This window comes from Vipera berus (genome assembly GCF_964194415.1).
Source record: "Vipera berus genome assembly, chromosome: Z".
Taxonomy (NCBI): domain Eukaryota; kingdom Metazoa; phylum Chordata; class Lepidosauria; order Squamata; family Viperidae; genus Vipera; species Vipera berus.
In genome coordinates, this window is record NC_138205.1 from 112,667,620 (window position 1) to 112,686,264 (window position 18,645).

The following is an 18,645-nucleotide window of genomic DNA, read 5'->3' on the forward strand; positions in this document are numbered from 1 at the left end:
TTCTAAAAGGGCCTTTTGCGTTACTGTCATATTTTTGGCCAAAATTTTAGTTTTTTGTGCATTAACCTTAAATCCAGAAACCTTCCCATATTGCATTATTATCTCCATCAGGTCCACAACAGAGTTTTCTGGCTGAGTCACCGTAACAACCAGATCGTCTGCAAACGCCCTCAGTCTATAATCCTGATCTCTAATTTGAATACCCTTAATTTTTTTCGAATTCCGTATTTTTACCAATAATATCTCCAATGTTAAAACAAATAATAAAGGTGATAACGGACACCCTTGTCTTGTGCCCTTTTCAATATTGCATACTTCAGTCAAACTATTGTTAACTATTATTCGGGCAGTTTGTTTTTGATATAATGCCCTAATTGGTTGCAAAAATTTATCCCCAAAATTCATTTTATCTAAAACTTTCATCAAAAATTGCCAATTCAATTGATCAAAAGCTTTTTCAGCATCTAGAAAAATTAGTGCCGCAGGGATCTGGTTGTTCCTTTCCAAAAACTCCACCACATCAACTATATGCCTCACATTATTTTTCATTTGTCTACCACTAATAAACCCGGTTTGATCCCCATGAATCACCTGTTGCAGAACCCTCATCAGTCTATTAGCTAACACCTTAGCAAATATCTTGTAGTCTGTATTTAAAAGTGATATCGGTCTATAGTTTTTTACTTGAGTAGCATCTTGATCTTCCTTCGGAATCAAAGAAATAAAAGCAGTTCTCCAAGACGGAGGCACCTTTCCCCCCCTCTGAATTGTCTGAAACAATTCCTTTAACGGCTTTATCAGCTCCAATTGTAGATTTTTGTAATAAGCCGCAGTCAGACCATCCGTACCTGGCGCTTTATCCACCTTCAGTTCCTTAATTGCTATAAGAATTTCTTCTTCTGTTATCAATTGATTAAGCTCCTCCTTTTGTTCTTGCGTAAGAACCGGGATGCTAGCATTCTTCAAATATACATCAATGTCTGTTTCATTAATCTTCTCCTTAGCATATAGTTTAGAATAAAAATCCACAAAGGCTTCCTTAATAAGATCCTGTTGAAACACAACCTTTCCCTTATATTCAATTTTATCTATATTAGAAGCCCTTTGCTTTTTCCTTAACCTGTAGGCTAGCCATCTGCCTGGCTTATTAGCATTGCAAAAAGTATTATGCCTAGCAAACCGTAAATTAGTTGCCACTTGGTCAGCCATCAACTTATCAAATTGTCCTCTTAATAGGTTAATGACCTCCTTAATCTTCACATCCAATGGGTTCAAAATTAGGGCCTTTTCTTTTTCCCTAATTTCATTCTCCAGTTCTTTACTTCTGACTTCCAAAGTACGTCTGTATTTATTGTTCATATATATCAACACCCCTCTCATGTAGGCCTTGCTAGCATCCCAAACCATGTCCATAGAGGTATCCTTATTCATATTAATTTCAAAGAAATCCTTCATCTGCTGTTTACATTCTTCCACATTTCTCTGATTTCTAAACAAGTTCTCATTTACGCGCCAAGAGCGCCTATCCCTATTGTCCTTGTTGATCTCTAACCAAACTGGACTATGGTCAGAAATAGTTCTTGCACAGATCTTTACCTTCTTAATCCTAGAAAAAAAGTCATTGGTCAATAAAATAAAGTCAATCCTAGAAAAAGATTGATGTCTATCAGAAAAAAAAGTATAATCCTTTTCATGTAGATGTGTATCGCGCCAAATGTCTCGCAATTCCAAATCATCCTTCATTTCAAAAAAAGATTTAGGCAATCTAGCATGACTCGGGACACGCTTAAAAAAACAGCTTTGTCCATCTGTACGTCTAGGACACCATTCCAATCTCCCATAAAAATAAAAGATTTATAATCCAATTGGGTAACCTTTGTGTGTAGTAAGTTAAAAAAGTCAGCTTGTTGTTGATTAGGAGCATACAATCCAACTAAAAGCGTTTTTTTACCTTCTAGCAGCAAATCTATCATAACATATCTTCCTTGCTTATCTACTTCAATTAATTCCGCTGTTAGAGTACTTTTAACGTAGACAACCACTCCATTTTTCTTGTTCATCGCAGAAGCAACAAATTGCGTACCCAACCTTGAGTTCGATAAGTACTTTTGGTCCATAACCCTAATATGCGTTTCTTGCAAACAAATAACATCAGTCTTAAATTGTTTTAAATATTGAAAAACTTTCTTTCTCTTCTGTGGTGAGAAAGAAAGTTAACATTCCAAGTTAGAAATTTAGTCGCCATTCTTGGCGTCCCGAAGCTTTTGGAGCACGTCTGCAATGACCCCTGTAACTTCTTTGGGCCGCGCCCCTCCCACAGCTTCACTGTAAGTACGCTTTGGAGGTTCCATAACTTTCTGCTGGTGTTGCTCTTGCTCTTGTCTCGCTCGTCTTAAGGCGGCACGCGTCATCCTCTGCTCTCCAGCAGCAGCCGATGAAACTGTAACTTGATCCCCTCCAGCACCATTCTCCTCTGTCTGTCTACCTTCAGCATCTTGAGGCTTTCCCTCGCCATATCCCTTTGCAGCTTCCAGAAGTGATAGGGGGGTTGCTTTTAACACATTGCTGTAAAAATCATGTGCCTGAGTCACAGTAGCCAGACGATGTCTTTTACCTTCGTGCATCACCACCATTCCGACTGGAATCTCCCATCTAAACTTGATATCACATTTCTTAAGTTCCTGTGCAAGGAATGCAAAATCTTTCCTTCTCCTTAAAATCTTTGGAGGAATCTCTTTTAAAACCAGGACTTCTTGCTCAGCAACCACAAATTTAGTATCGTAAGCAGCTTGAATAACTTCATCTCTAATTGCTCTCTTTGTAAAGTAGACCACCACATCTCTAGGTAGCTTCCTCTGTCTTGCAATCCATGAATTTACGCGAAAGATTTTATCCATACTTCCCTCAATTTCAGATGCTGGCTGGCCCAATACCGCTTCCAAAGCCTCAGAGATCAGCTGCTTTAAATCTTCTTTAGGATTCTCTTTTAAGCCCCTGATTCTAATAGCATACTGCATCTGATGGTACTGAACAAGGCTCAATTCTCCGTCCATTTTGTCCCTTATATTTTCATTCTCTAATACCTTTACTTCTAATATAGAGTTCTTTTGACTAAGATCCTCCACTTTTTCATCCAAACGTTGCACACATTCAGCCACACTTTCAATTGTAGACAAAATGTCTACCCTCGTTGCACTAAACTTCTCTTCCATCTTCTCCTCCAATTTCTCCAATTTCTCCTCCAGCTTTTCCATCTTTTCATCCATCATATCTGACATTAATTGCGAATGCTTTTCAAAGGCATCTTGTAAATCCTTAAGCGTCAATGCCGGAGGAGGTGCAGGAGGAAGCAAAGCTTGTAACGAAGTCTGTTGCACCGGGGAAGCCCCCGCACTCCGAAGAGCTTTGGAAGTTTTAGCCGCCATCTTTTCCCACTTTCACTTGTTGCGCACTTTCACTTTAAAGCTATAAAATCCATTGAGCTAGAGAGTAAAGATAAAAGTCCACTTCACCTTGACCTCCTGTACCGCTCTGCCTGCACCTTGATACTCAAGAGTCTTTCCTTCTGGCAGGGGTGGTTGCTAACGCCTGGCTCTGCTCCAAAAATCACGGAGCAGAGACGCTGCGCAGCTTGGAGCTAACCCAGGCTTCGGGGGGGCTCGATCCTTCAGCCGCCCAAACTTTCAGCTCAGGCGGCCCCGGAGAGCTCAACCCCTACCTGGGGCCTCACCCCCTCCTCTTCTCCCGAGGAGGGGGCTTCAGATCCACCTAAACAGCTGATCGGCGCTGTTTTCGATGGAATAAACACAGCTGCGGAGCGGACAGCCCGGAGACGGCTGTCTTCGGCGTTGCGTCGCCACCGGAAGTCAAGTTTGTTATTCTGTTATTATTCTATTCGCTTAATTCTTCCTAAAAAGATTCTTACACTTTTCATCATTGGGAAGGTGTTGGGATCATTTTGTTAAATGATTTTTTCATTCAGAGAATGACTGAGAGCATATGACTTTAAAATAGTGCAGAGAGCAGCATTTGCAAATGAGGATCAGGAAGTGTAGAAATATTACCTATATATTTGCTCTGTTTATAAACACCCTATTCTTTCGCTGATATTGGGGTAGGAACCTTGTATTTCTTATACAGTCATGGCCAAAATTGTTGGCACCCCAGAAATTTTTCCAGAAAATCAAGTATTTCTCACAGAAAAGTATTGCAGGAACACATGTTTTGCTATACACAGGTTTATTCCCTTTGTGTGTATTGGAACACAACAAGGGAGGAAAAAAAGCAAATTGGACATAATGTCAAACAAAACTCCAAAAAATGGGCTGGACAAAATTATTGGCACCCTTTCAAAATTGTGGATAAATAAGATTGTTTCAAGCATGTGATGCTCCTTTAAACTCACTTGGGGCAAGTAAAAGGTGTGGGCAATATAAAAATCACACCTGAAAGCAGATAAAAAGGAGAGAAGTTCACTTAGTCTTTGCATTGTGTGTCTGTGTGTGCCACACGAAGCATGGACAACAGAAAGAGGAGAAGAGAACTGAGGATTTTGAGAACCAAAATTGTGGACAAATATCAACAATCTCAAGGTTACAAGTCCATCTCCAGAGATCTAGATTTGCCTTTGTCCACAGTGTGCAACATTATCAAGAAGTTTGCAACCCATGGCACTGTAGCGAATCTCCCTGGTCGTGGACGGAAGAGAAAGATTGATGAAAGGTTGCAACGCAGGATAGTCCGGATGGTGGATATGCAGCCCCAAACAAGTTCCAAAGGAATGCAAGCTGTCCTGCAGGCTCAGGGAGCATCAGTGTCAGCGCAAACTATCCGTCGACATTTAAATGAAATGAAACGCTATGGCAGGAGACCCAGGAGGACCCCACTGCTGACACAGAGACATTAAAAAGGAAGATTAGAGTTTGCCAAAATGTACTTGAGTAAGCCAAAATCCTTCTGGGAAAATGTCTTGTGGACAGATGAGACCAAGATAGAGCTTTTTGGTAAAGCACATCATTCTACTGTTTACTGAAAATGAAATGAGGCCTACAAAGAAAAGATCACAGTACCTACAGTGAAATATGGTGGAGGTTCAATGATGTTTTGAGGTTGTTTTGCTGCCTGTGGCACTGGGTGCCTTGAATGTGTGCAAGGCATCATGAAATCTGAGGATTACCAAAGGATTTTGGGTCGCACTGTAGAGCCCAGTGTCAGAAAGCTGGGTTTGCGTCCGAGATCTTGGGTCTTCCAGCAGGACAATGACCCCAAACATACGTCAAAAAGCACCCAGAAATGGATGGCAAGAAAGCGCTGGAGAGTTCTGAAGTGGCCAGCAATGAGTCCAGATCTGAATCCCATTGAACACCTGTGGAGAGATCTTAAAATTGCTGTTGGGAAAAGGCGCCCTTCCAATAAGAGAGACCTGGAGCAGTTTGCAAAGGAAGAGTAGTCCAAAATTCCGGGTGAGAGGTGTAAGAAGCTTATTGATGGTTATAGGAAGTGACTGATTTCAGTTATTTTTTCCAAAGGGTGTGCAACCAAATATTAAGTTAAGGGTGCCAATAATTTTGTCCGGCCTGTTTTTGGAGTTTTGTTTGACATTATGTCCAATTTGCTTTTTTTCCTCCCTTTTTTTTGTGTTCCAATACACACAAAGGGAATAAACCTGTGTATAGCAAAACATGTGTTCCTGCAATACTTTTCTGTGAGAAATACTTGATTTTCTGGAAAAATTTCTGGGGTGCCAACAATTTCGGCCATGACTGTATGTGCATCTGATTCATTGCTAAAACCAGGTCAGGTTTTTTAACTTTTGAGTTGTAGAATGGTCTATGTACATTTTCTTTGTATAGTGGATTGTTTGAAATCAGTTTAATAAGAAACCTGGTCATGAAATAGTATTTTAGATAAGGAATATCTGATACCAATGTGTTCGTTTCATAAATTAAGAGATTGGAGTTATTTACCTGGGAATAAATACCATTGAATTCATTAGGACTTATTTCTAAATATAGAAACAGATAGTTTACAATCATAATTTGAACTGGGAATTGTATTGCTAAGTAATGTGATCATAAAACAAAAAAAAATCGCATGACTGCTCTAACTTAATGGTGGTTCCAGTTGCAATAGTTAAGTGAATCATGCAGTGTTAAGCATGATATCATGTGGTCTCAAGTTGTAACTTCCTTCCAGCTTCCCCATTGACTTTGCTTGTTGGAAGCCGTCAGTGAAGGTCACAATTGGCAATCACATGACAATAAGGCATTCATACATCACATGACTGGGATGCTGCAATCATCAAAATTGTACACCAGTTGCCAAATACCTGAATCACAATCATGTAACTGCAGGGGTGCTGCGATGGCCATAACTTTGAGAACTGGTGATAAATACCACTTGTTCAGTGCTTTGGTATCTTTGAACAGTCATTGAACAAGCGGTCATTAAAGATTGCCCATGTGTGCATCCTTCTGGAAATTAATGAATCTTAATAATAATGAATATCTAATTTTGGGGAATAACAAAGAGTAAAAGAGGCAGATGATATGTGAAGATCACCAGAGGGAGAACCAAGTTCTCTTACTGACTGGAAAAACCAATCTGACATTTCCATGTAGTGGTATGTATACCAAAGCTTTCAGAAGGAGAGGGAAAACCATTGTATCTATATATTCAGTTGCTAAGTTTTTTCATAAATGTATAAAACACTTTAATTTGCTTTGGTTTAGGAAACAACAATTTGATAATCTTTGTATGTTAGTTCTTACAGCTGCTGTGACACAAGCTTCTCTGCAGTCCATTCTTCATAAAATTCTCACTGCTGGACCATCTTTTAATATAAGTTCTCTGATTACTCAAGCAACACAGCTTTCTACACAAGGTAATTTGGACACTTCTTGTTGCTGTCTTTCTGAAGTTGTCTTGTATTTCATGTGAGCTTGACCAATGAACTATAATTACCAAAATAATGAAAAGAAAACCTGTATGTATATATGTATGTTTATCTGAGGCAAATTGTGTGAGTTGATCAATGCTCTTATAGCATCCATATTCAGTAATGGAATATTATAGCATCCCTATTCAATAATGGAAAAGATAACAGTATAAAATTTTGTGTAAAATTTTTTCCTAATGATTGTCCTGCTGATTTGCTACTGATAGCTAAATTACCATTGTTTGGCTTGATTGGCATTTGTGATTATATTATTTATTACCTTTTTTGTTTCATATAGTATTTTGACAGGGAACACTGTCAAATAATGAACAGAGTCATTTTAATGTAAAGGCCCAGGCTAGAAACCAGGGGATTGTGAATTCTGGTTCTACCTTATGCACAAAGCCAGCTGGGTGATTTTGAGCTAGTCAAATATTCTCAGCCTAGGAAGAAAGTAGTGGCAAACCACTTTGGAAAACATAGGCAAGAAATCTTCATGGACTTTTGCAGGCAATTGGCAAGAATCAAGACTGACTCAAAGGCACACCAAGTTTTTTTTTTTAAGATTAGATTTCTGCTTTGTACTAAAGTACTTTGAGTTTATTTTTATTTTTTATTTTTATTTTAATCCCATTTATATCCCGTCCTTCTCTGAAGACTCAGGGCGGCTTACAATTTAAGCACAAACCAATGTGCTTAGCAATAGCCTTCATTCTATGCATATGCCTGCTTATTAGGGCTTTTGCCCCCCCCCAGCAGCATTATTACAAAGTCAGCTTATTGCCCCCAACAATCTGGGTCCCTCATTTTACCTATCTCGGAAGGATGGAAGGCTGAGTCAACCTTGAGCCTGGTGGGATGCGAACCTGCACTAATTGCAGGCAGCTGGTGTTACTTAAGGAGGCATTAGCCCACTGCTCCACCAACATATAACACCCTATTAATCTTGTTGAATGATTTAACAATTAGGGATAAAATAAATTCAAAGAACAGAGCAGGCCACTAGATGGCCCTAATTGGTTATAAATGCCTCATACTTTGTGACCATGCAACCTTAAAGAGAACTACTAGGTATTTCAAATTAACATTATCAAATACAAAATAATTTCTAGAGAAGACATTTTCTATATACTTCGTTCACAAATAAGAAAACTTTTAATTTTAAATAGGAATAAGAATATTAGACTTAAAAGTTTGTCTTAGTACAACAAAATTAACCTTCGTGCAACTTCTTAGTTACCTGCTTTACCCTTTTCTGCCAGAAATAGAATATACTAGAGGTTCACTTCAGATAACTGGACTATTCCAACTTCTTGGAAATTCCCAAATATTATATATGTGAACTTCTTGGCATCTGCTTTTCTGAGCCTCAATTCATAACTTCTGAAGTTCTGCCTCTAGTTTTAAACGTACCAGATTATTTCTAAGAAGGAGCAGTTGGGTAATCTCTGTGACCAACAGCCACACCCTGCTTGTGAAGATGTGTATCCCATCTTGGGTCTGTGTTATAGGTGAATTCTTGGTTATCATTAGAAATCCTTCAACATTCAAACCAAGGCTTGCTCTGCATGTGTAATGTGCTGTGTGAGTAACCTTGAGAGGCAGGAGGAAGGACTCAGCCCAGACAGCGGACGGAGAACTAGTTATCCCACTCTAGTTCCCTGGAATGTAAAAGGAGAGAGGCTTGCAAGGTTCTGTTACTCTAACATCATAATATAAATGGCACTAATATTCATAATCTTGAGGTTTAAGACTACCTCAAAGGGCTGGTGGCATATGAAAAATATATCTGTTCAAAGGTCTATGCAACCTGGTGATTCAGTTTAAAGTCAAGTTACTGAAGTAAAAAAATGCATTTATACAGTGCTTTTTTTGTTAAAAAGAAAAAGGTGCCAGAACTCACGCACAGCTCTGGCTCCATTTGAAAGGCTTTTACTGAGGGGGAGGGGAGGGGAAGAACCGCTTCAGGGAATTTCTGAGGCACAGATCACTTGAGCAGCGTCAGCTAATGGACGCCATTGCCGCAGCTTTTGAGAGGCCGCTTGTTCGGAGCCGGGATGTCTTCTGCCACCTCGTTCTCCTCCGCCTCTGATGACACAGAGGCTTCCTCCAGAGCCAGAGTGACCAAGGCGGCAGTGGCCCTGCTGCTTTGGGAGCGCGCCTGGTCCCTCAAAGAGATTCACTCCAGGAGTCAGTCTTGGTTCCCAACACAGGGGTGAGGACAGGCGGTGGCGGCAGGGGGAGCCCCATGAACCAAGGCAGAGAAGAGGGTCTGCTTTCGGGGTCATGGAAGTGTTTCCGGGTTGACCTTCGATGCCCTCGATTTCCCTGGGCAGCTTCCTTTTACTGAGTCAGAGCTTTACTCGTACTGGCAGCTTAGAACGAGCCGGTTCTTCCCTTCAAAAAAAAAAAAAGGTGCCAGAACACCGTTCCATTTGTTCTATGACAAAAAAAACCACTGCATTTATATTTTCAGTTGCTTCTAGTACCTTGGATTGGGTAGTTTTTATTATATTTATCTAATTAATAGAAAACAACATGCAGGTAGCATTTGCTTAATGAAAGTAATTGGGACTGGAATTTTGTTCTAAGTGATACAGTTGTAAAGTGCTATATCATGCTTAACAATGTCAGTCGCAGCCATCCCTGCTGCCAACAGTTGTGAGGGTTGTGAGTTGTTAAGTGGAACTAATTTGTGACTAACTGCTGCCTTCCCAAAAGCAAAGTTAATAGAAAAGCTGACAGGAAGTTGCAAGTCCTAGGGAGCTGGCAAGCAGACTTATTGGTAGGTGAGTACTACAGAGTGAGGTGCAGGATTGCTGTAGTGAGTGTATTTCAGGAGGGGTTGCTGCTGTGCTGCATAGGTGCCGGGGGTGCTGTAGAATGAGTGTGTGCTATGGAGAAAGAGATCTCTGGGATGTCATACTCTATAGTGGGGTTCCTCAGGAGAAAAAACAGGAATAACTTACTACCTTCCTTGCCAATTTCCAGATTGACTTTGCTTGTGGGAAGTTGGCAGGGAAGGTCACAAATGGTGATGACATGACCATGGAATACTGTGACCATTGTAAGTATTAACTGGTTGCCAAATGCCTGGATCATGACCAGTGACTATGGGAGCACAGCAGCAGTTAGAACATGGAGGGCCAATAATAAATGCCACTTATTCAGCACAATCACAACTTTCAATGAGAAGTTATTAACTGAAGACTACCTATGTATATATAAAGTATACACAACAGTATTAACAATATAGTTTTAAGATTAGTAACCACAATATTAAAGAATAGAGAGTCCTAGAAAGTCACATTGTAAACAGAATAATTTGAAAATATTTTGATTTTATCAATGAAAAGTTTTCGCCTTGCCGTTTTGGCAAAAAAAGCACATGCACGCCATTCTGCCCCAAAACCTAAATGTGGACACAAAAGTGATCTGTTGCTGTAAATCAGTTGTAGATTTGTCCTCCCAATTTTGTATGACCACTATATTAATCAATCTTTATGCCCTAGAAATTCATATTTCTGCATATTTTCATAGATATCAAATACTAGGAATATAGCTATACTTAACACAGAAAAATTGATTAAAAGCCTTATCTACCCATTTATTTCAGTCCTGAGTTGGCAGTTGTAGCTGGTTCAGCCATGTGAATTACTATTTCTATGTAGATGTCCATTTTTAGGCAATTATACCTGCATATATAAAAGATTGTATCTAATTTATGTTATGTTAAGAAATTTTCTTCATATCAATCTCATTTTAAAATAATAGAATTAATTATTAAAGTGATTTCTACACAGGTTTACCAGAAAAATTTAAGTTCATTATTCTACAAATCTTAAAATTATTATCAGATTTATCATTTTCTTTAAAATATTTCATTTTAGAATTTGTTCAGGACTAAAACTACTGTGAAACAGAACTGGCAATAATAACATCTGCACCAGCTCAACTAAATAATTAAACTTTAGCTCAACAAATTTCCAAGAAGCACTTGAGAAATATATCAGATTTGTTTTGTTGTTCAGTTTGAGAAGAGTATTAAAATAATATTTACAGGGCTGAGTTGATGCTTAGCAATAAAAATATAGGAGATTCATCTTAATCTTCCCATTAAAAGTATCCACTATAGTTTAACCAGATTATCCCATATTGTTAAGATTTTCATAAATAAATGGGTTGTTATTTTACATACATACATACATACATACATACATACATACATACATACATACATATCTTGTAGCATTAAGTACAGAAATCTCAATAATTGCCAGGATTTCAGTAGGTCAAATAATAACTGAAGTCAAGCCCTAGTCATGTTTATCTTATCCCAAATATTCAGTTGTAATGCTTGATTTGTATCAAAACTAGAGGGAAATACAAATTTACCAGGTAAGGGTCTTAGATCAAGATAAGCAGAGGAGGCAGAAGAAGCCCTTATTTTAACCATCCTCAATTTACAACCTAGTGATCATTCAAAGTTACAATGGCACTTAAAAAAGTGACTGATGACTGTTTTCACACTTATAACTGTTGCAACATTTCCATGGTCACATAATCAGAATTTGGACTCTTGGCAATCGGCTCATATTTATGATGGTTGCGTTGTCCCTGGGTCATGTGATCACTTTTTGTGATTTACAAGTAAAGTCAGTGGAAAAATTAGATTCACTTAACTGTTATTAACAACTCTAGTGATTTACTTAGCAACTGTGGCAAGAAAAGTTGTAAAATGGGACAAAACTCACCTAACAATTGTCTTGCTTAATATTAGAAATTTTGGGTTTAATTGTCATCATAAATAAACCTGTATTTCAGGTTTGTGCCCAGATTTTCAATCTTGGTACAGACACTGCACAGTGTTTTGGGCACAGAATGTTTTGTGTAGCTGTATTTTCTAAATATGGTTAGTATGCAAGGAGAAATTTGATTTTTATTCATTGTGTGCGGTTCTTAGTTTTTTAGGTTAAAATTATGGAGATTGCTCTCATAAAAAGCTAACTGTAGATCAGTGCATGCATTTGTTTGCTTATTCATTTGCTGCAATTTATGTACCTCTTGTTTCCAAAAACTCTGTGGAAAACAAATTACATATATACTACTAAAGCATTTGTTGTCATGACTTTTAAACTGGTTGAAACAATGCATCACAGGATAATAATTTTTCAGCTGAGATATCCCAAATGGACTAACTTAACTTATAAAATCTGGGATACATGACTTCTGAGGGAATGGAATTTGGGGAGGTTGTGGCTGCTTCAGTGCTATAGGCTGCTGATCAGGTGATCTTCATTTTCAATGTTCTGAGACAATTTCCCAGTCTTGCAGTCCTCATTTCTTCCCATCCAGCAGCAGCCTTGCAACTTCATGCTGGCTTCCCCACTGACCTTCACCCTGCAAGCTTTCCACAAACAAAAGAGAACCAGCAGGAATTCAAGGGAGAAGAGATTAGGAAGGAAAGGAAGGAAGGTTTCTGATGCTCCCTGCCAGCTTCCTCACAAGGGGAGCCGACAAAAAATCTCTCCCTCTCCCACTGCTTTTTTGCCCACCCTTGAGCATTCTGTTTCTTTGCTTAGTTAAGAAAATAACTCTGAAACAATGACTGAACAGGGCATGAGTTGTCTAGTTCTTCCTAAATCCTACTTATTGTTGCAGCGCAAATAGTTGTGTGTGCCTTGTCAATGTAAGATTTTCATTCTTTGATGCAGTAAATTTGCTGGTCTGTGATCATAATAAATGGGAGGGAGTAATGCCTGCTTTGACCTTATTTATGTTAATTACAGCAGCAAATTTATTTATAGGGTTGCCTGACTTGTCATACGAATGCTGTTTCTTTTAAAATACTCAGTCAATAAGCAATAAATCACTGTTATGATTTAATTCACAGCTCAGCCATCTAATCAGTCCCCAATGTCTTTAACATCCGATGCTTCATCACCAAGATCATATGTATCTCCAAGAATAAGCACGCCTCAGACTAACACAGTTCCTTTGAAACCTTTGATTAGTACACCTCCTGTATCATCACAGCCAAAGGTGACTTTTAATGTTATTGTTAGTCTCCAGTATGTTCATAGAATTATAAATCATCACGTGGTAGTTTATATTTGTAGTTGACAAGGACACTCAAAACCTTTTTTAAAAAGTTGCTCAGTTGGTCTTCCACATTGTATGCATATGCATTTAATACTTCTTATTCCAGTGCAGGACTTTATATTTCCCTCTATTAAATTTCATCCTATTAATTTCAGTCCATTGTGTCCAGATCTTGAAATATTTCTCTTCTTAAAAGTTTTACCATAATGTCATCTGCAGATTTTAAACATTCTCAATGATATTTTAGTGCCTTCTATGTTCTAATATTTCTTGTATAAAATAAAATACTGAAATATTTTAAGATATTTTCCCAGCTAATCTTAACTGTATGAATTGGTCTCTGAAGGATGAAAAAACTAACTTTATTTATTTTTAGTGTATTCCTATTTATGTGTTGATTTTTAACATGAGCAACAAAAGATGCAGTCATGTGTCTGGCATTTGAATAGGTGAACTGTGGCAAGATTGTAATATAGACTCCAGCTGACTGCTTTTTGGGCTCATGAAGCTTCTCTAGGTGATATTGAATCAGTAACGATTCAGACCAAATAGATCTTAATTAGGGATTGAATGTTCACAAGTTCCTAAGGCTCTTGTATTCCCAGTATACCGCCAAAGAGAGCTAAATAGAAGTTACCTTACTATAGCAACCAAAAAATCATAGTATTAAACATTCAGCTCTAGCTTCATTTATCAGGATTGCTTTTATCAGAAGGAGCCAGACCATCTCAGGGCAAGTTTTATTTTGTTATTAATTTAACAATAGTCCCAAGATTATATAACAGTAGGGTTTATTTTATTCTGGCATAAATATTGATGAAGGACAGTCTGTTGATTATAGCTGTTTGAACAAATGTGGGTATCTAATCAAGTTTTGAACTTCAGGTTACTACTTCAGGTATTAAGCAAGGACCAGTTTTACAGTCAACGTCTCAGCAACCTGTGATTGCTGATAAACCACAAGGTCATGAACCTGCTTCTCCTCGAAGTCTTCAGCGTTCAAGGTAAATTTAAATTAATTAAGTATTGATTTCATGGTGCATTGTACTAGAAATGTTGATTATATTATATACTCCTTTTGATGGCATACTTTCTCATCTACACATCTTACTCAGGGTTTTTAAATTAAGGTTTGAATTATGCATTGCAAAAATAATAATTGTAGATGTTATATTTTCTTATTTTATTGAATTATTCTTGTTTCTTAGAAGAAATATCTCTCCTGCAGACTAATAATCATATTGCTAAATTTGCAATCTTAACCACCAATATCTGTTAATGTTTTTCTTACATGACATAAGTTGGCTGGAAGAATACAAGGGGGTCCAGTAAACAAATGAATTTGTCTAAGTGCTTTGCGCAGTCTTATATTAAACATTTGAATCAGAATCAAAAACATTTTCCTGAGCCCAAATATTGCTAATTGTAAAATTCAGAAGGAAAGTACACTGAATTATCAAATTCATAAGAACCATTTCATTTGTTTCTAAGCAGTAGAATAAATGTTTAGATTCCACTTTTGTTTGAACAACTAAATAGCTGAAAATATCAGAGAGCTATATGTAAGATTTTTAAAACATTATAGAGAAAGATTTTTCCCAAAAATTCCCTTGATTTTTATGAAAATAATTCCCATCTTCATTCTATAGTAAACTGGGTCTAAAGTAACTCAGGACACAAACTTTGTTGTACAGCCTAAGAGACAATTTGACTTAAATACATTTCAAAGAAACTACACGTCTTACTAAGCCACATGTTTTACCTTCTCCCAACTCTTTCTCAGAGGAAGAAGGTGGATGCTGGAGTTAACAATAGTAAATATGTACCCTTCAGAGAAACAGCAATTTGATAGGTGGTAATATTGTTTTTTTCTTATATGTAAAAGTAAGTCCAGATAGTTTTCTAAAACTGCTTTTTTTGGCTGCTGTTTCTGTTTCTTTTATTATCAATATTTCTATGTCGTGGTGGCTCAGTGGATAGAATTCAGCATTGCAGGCTAACTCTGCTCACAGCCAGGAGTTTGATCCTGACCAACTCAAGTTTGACTCATCCTTCCAGAGTCGGTAAAATAAGGGCCCAGATTGTTGGGAGCAATATACTGACTTTGTAAACCACTTAGGGATGTAAAGCATTATGGAACGGTATATAAGTCTAAGGATTATTGTGATTGCTATGCCACTCTAATTCAAAAAGCTCTAAATGGTATAAATAAAAAACTATTCAGCTATTCGAATGAAAGATTTATGGAAAGCAATGTATAAAATACACATGTAATCGAATAACTTTTGGTCCTTTGGTGATTCTGTAAGGATAGTCAGTGTTTAAAATCAACAATTACTAAAATTTTGTCAGTGATTATTGAAATAATTCAGTATAACCTGCATAAATTTTAAAAAAGGTTTGGGTAATTATATATATATTAATATAAATGCATATCCAGTAAAAGTAAAGGTTCCCCCGCACGTGTGAGCTAGTCGTTTCCAACTCTAGGGGACGGTGCTCATCTCCATTTCAAAGCCGAAGAGCCAGCGTTTGTCTGAGGACGTCTCCGTGGTCATGTGGCCGGCATGACTAGACGCCAAAGGCGCACGGAACGCTGTTACCTTCCCACCGTAGTGGTCCCTATTTTTCTACTTGCATTTTTACGTGCTTTCAAGCTGCTAGGTTGGCAGAAGCTGGGACAAGTAACAGGCACTCACTCTGCTACGCGGCACTCGGGATTCGACCCACCAAACTGCCGACCTTCTGATCGACAAGCATATCCATTAGTGGCTGGCAAAGTAGTAGGAAAAAGAAATATATTAGACATAGAAGATTTGAAAATTGTATGAATTTAATGTGACAGTGACACAGTTCATTCTTTTTCTTATAGTAGTCCATCTCCTGGTCCAAATCATACCTCCAATACAAGTGCTTCAAACGCAACAGCACCACAGAATGCATCTGGACGGCCTACATGTTCATTAACTCCTACACTGGCAGGCCATTTCAATGAGAATCTTATAAAGCATGTCCAAGGATGGCCTGCAGATCATGCAGAAAAACAGGTGATTATATATTCAGTGGTTTTCTTGTGTGTTGTAAATCAGTTTATTAGAAAGTTTGTGTACAAGTAGTTGTCGACTTACAACCACAGATAACCCCAAAATTTCTGTTACTAAGCAAAACAATTGTTAAATGAGTTTTGCTCCATTTTAAGACCTTTCTTGCCATGGTTATTAAGTGAATCACCACAGTTAAGTTACTATCATGGTTGTTAACTGAATCTGGTTTCCCCATTGACTTTGATTGTCAGAAGGTCATAAAAGGTGATCACATGACCCCAGGGCACTGCAAACATCATAAATATGAGTCAGTTGCCAAGCATCTTAATTTTCATCAAATGGCCATGATCAAAATTACAAAAAATGGTCATAAATTACTTTTTTCAGTGCTGTTATAACTTTGAATGTTCACTAAATGAACTGTAACTCAAGGACTACTTGTATCTGATAATATTTAGTAAGCATTTTTCATTAATATTTTCCATAATTTTAGAAAGAGAGAAAGATTAGCATAATTTCTTTGGGTGGGAAGAAACAGGCTATAAAAGCAGCAGAAGTAGTTTTTTTTTTAAAAAAAAAAATACTATATAACCTACAGTTGTTAACTGTTGTTTTCATTCTAACTCTGTTTACGTAGACATTTATTAACTTATATGTGATGCAGATGATCCAGGTAACACTAATATATTTCCAGATCTTCTGTCAATGGTCCTCTGCTTCACATTGTGAGGCTGTAGGGGAAGATTGATCATGATAACCAATCTGTAATTTTACATGGACTTAATGCTAAGTAGTCCATGTATGGTTTGGGAATCTTTTTCACTGGCAGGAGAAACTAAGCAGAATTGAATGAGCAGCATATGTCAGCACAGTAGGTCGGTTGGAATAATCCAGATATAAAATAAAATCTGGTTAATCTTAGACCCATACTGGGCCACTGATATAGAATCATATAATTGCTGGGTTTATTTGTAATGCTAAGCTATAATTTACTTAAATAAGATTAATTAAATAATAATTGGCTAAACTTTCACAAAACAGAAACAAACAAAACTGATGATGTTATCTAGTTTGGGTAGATGCATGTGCCTTTGCTCTTTCTTGTTGACTTAGTTTAACCCTCTTTTCTTTATTGCATGAATATTATCTTGTTTTGTTTTTATATGTTTAGTAAGCTTTTAGGTTTTTCAATAAGCACCATGTTCTTTTTCTGTTTTTTCTCCTTTTTCTCAACTAGAATAGTTTACAACTGTGCTTTTTAGTTAGATGTGTATACATCTCCCAGAATATTCCAGGAAACATTGATTTGGATGTTCTGAGATTAATTTGTTATACCATGGAACCAGAACATTCCTGGATCATAGCAAATTACTTACTATTCTGAAAAGTTTACTTTTGGAAATATGTGGACTATATCTGAAAGGCTCAAATTGCTATCTTCTAGAAGAAGGACATATATGATTTTATCCCAACGTTTAGTTTCTCATTTCTTAAGAACTTCCTATCTAAGTTTTCTTTAAGAGCATTTTAACACTATATCCAGTTACTCAGGAAGGAGGTAAGGAACCTTTCCTGAATATACTGAGAGGATGGACAGTGATCTGTCACTAATACTTTAATTTGGATTTATTGACTGATCAGGGGATTGGATTGAATCGACTAAATTCTCTGACAATCCCAAACTTACAAAGAATTGAAAATTTTATGTCATGAGAGGATTGCTTAAATTCAGAGGGGGGTAGGAAAAGAGATTTTCTTTCTGGCAGTACAACTTGGCAATTATGAAGGTGGTTCATTCGGAAAATGGCAAGGTAGGTTATTGGGTTCAAACCTTCCTTTTCAATATGTAGTTGTCCTATCATTAGTCCTAGAGGTTTGAGTAATATATATTCTATACATCCTTGATTTCCAACTATAAATACCACATAAAACAACATTTTATTTATTTATTAACATTGAAGAACATCTTGCTTGGTAGGAATATTATTGTGATTGCTTTATGTTAATAAGTTAATCATGTTTTAATAGCCCCAGAGTCAACCCCAATTGGCAGGTTAGAGTAGTATTAGAGTATGGTAGTATAATTAATATGGTAGTATAATTAACCTTAACACAGCAGTTTAGGGCTTTGTATGCTCTTATTTTTAGATTCTAGTTCTCATTCAGCATTATCTAGAAATGAAATAAATTTTTGAATAGTTCCTTTTAATTTTTTAGGCATCAAGATTACGTGAAGAAGCTCATAATACAGGAAGTGTCCATATGTCTGAAACTTGTACTGAATTAAAAAACTTAAGATCTTTAGTTCGAGTATGTGAAATTCAAGCAACTTTGCGCGAGCAAAGGTAATTCATTTTGGGTGCATTTTTTTGATTTGCTAAATTTTCAGTTATGTTTGTTTGTACAACTTTTATATAAATGTAGGAGGATGATTCCCTAGTGCACAGTCAAGGGCTAGGAACTGTTAAAATTTAACACCAGGATGATGCTGACTGAAACAGGCATAATACCTCCCTCCACAGCCATTGAACTACTGAAGGTACCCTTGTGTGCTCCGGATCT

General features: G+C 37.3%; 1 protein-coding gene across 3 annotated transcripts in view; it reads left to right on the forward strand.

The window, feature by feature from the left end:
• Positions 1-18,645, forward strand: part of WAC (WW domain containing adaptor with coiled-coil) — a 56,050-nt gene that overhangs the window by 36,543 nt on the left and 862 nt on the right. For all 3 annotated transcript variants that reach the window (XM_081345226.1, XM_081345225.1, XM_081345227.1), the window contains exons 9-13: positions 6,764-6,883; positions 12,831-12,979; positions 13,925-14,043; positions 15,912-16,086; positions 18,301-18,428. In XM_081345226.1, coding sequence (XP_081201352.1) covers positions 6,764-6,883; positions 12,831-12,979; positions 13,925-14,043; positions 15,912-16,086; positions 18,301-18,428 — 691 coding nt within the window. The remainder of the gene's footprint in view (positions 1-6,763; positions 6,884-12,830; positions 12,980-13,924; positions 14,044-15,911; positions 16,087-18,300; positions 18,429-18,645) is intronic.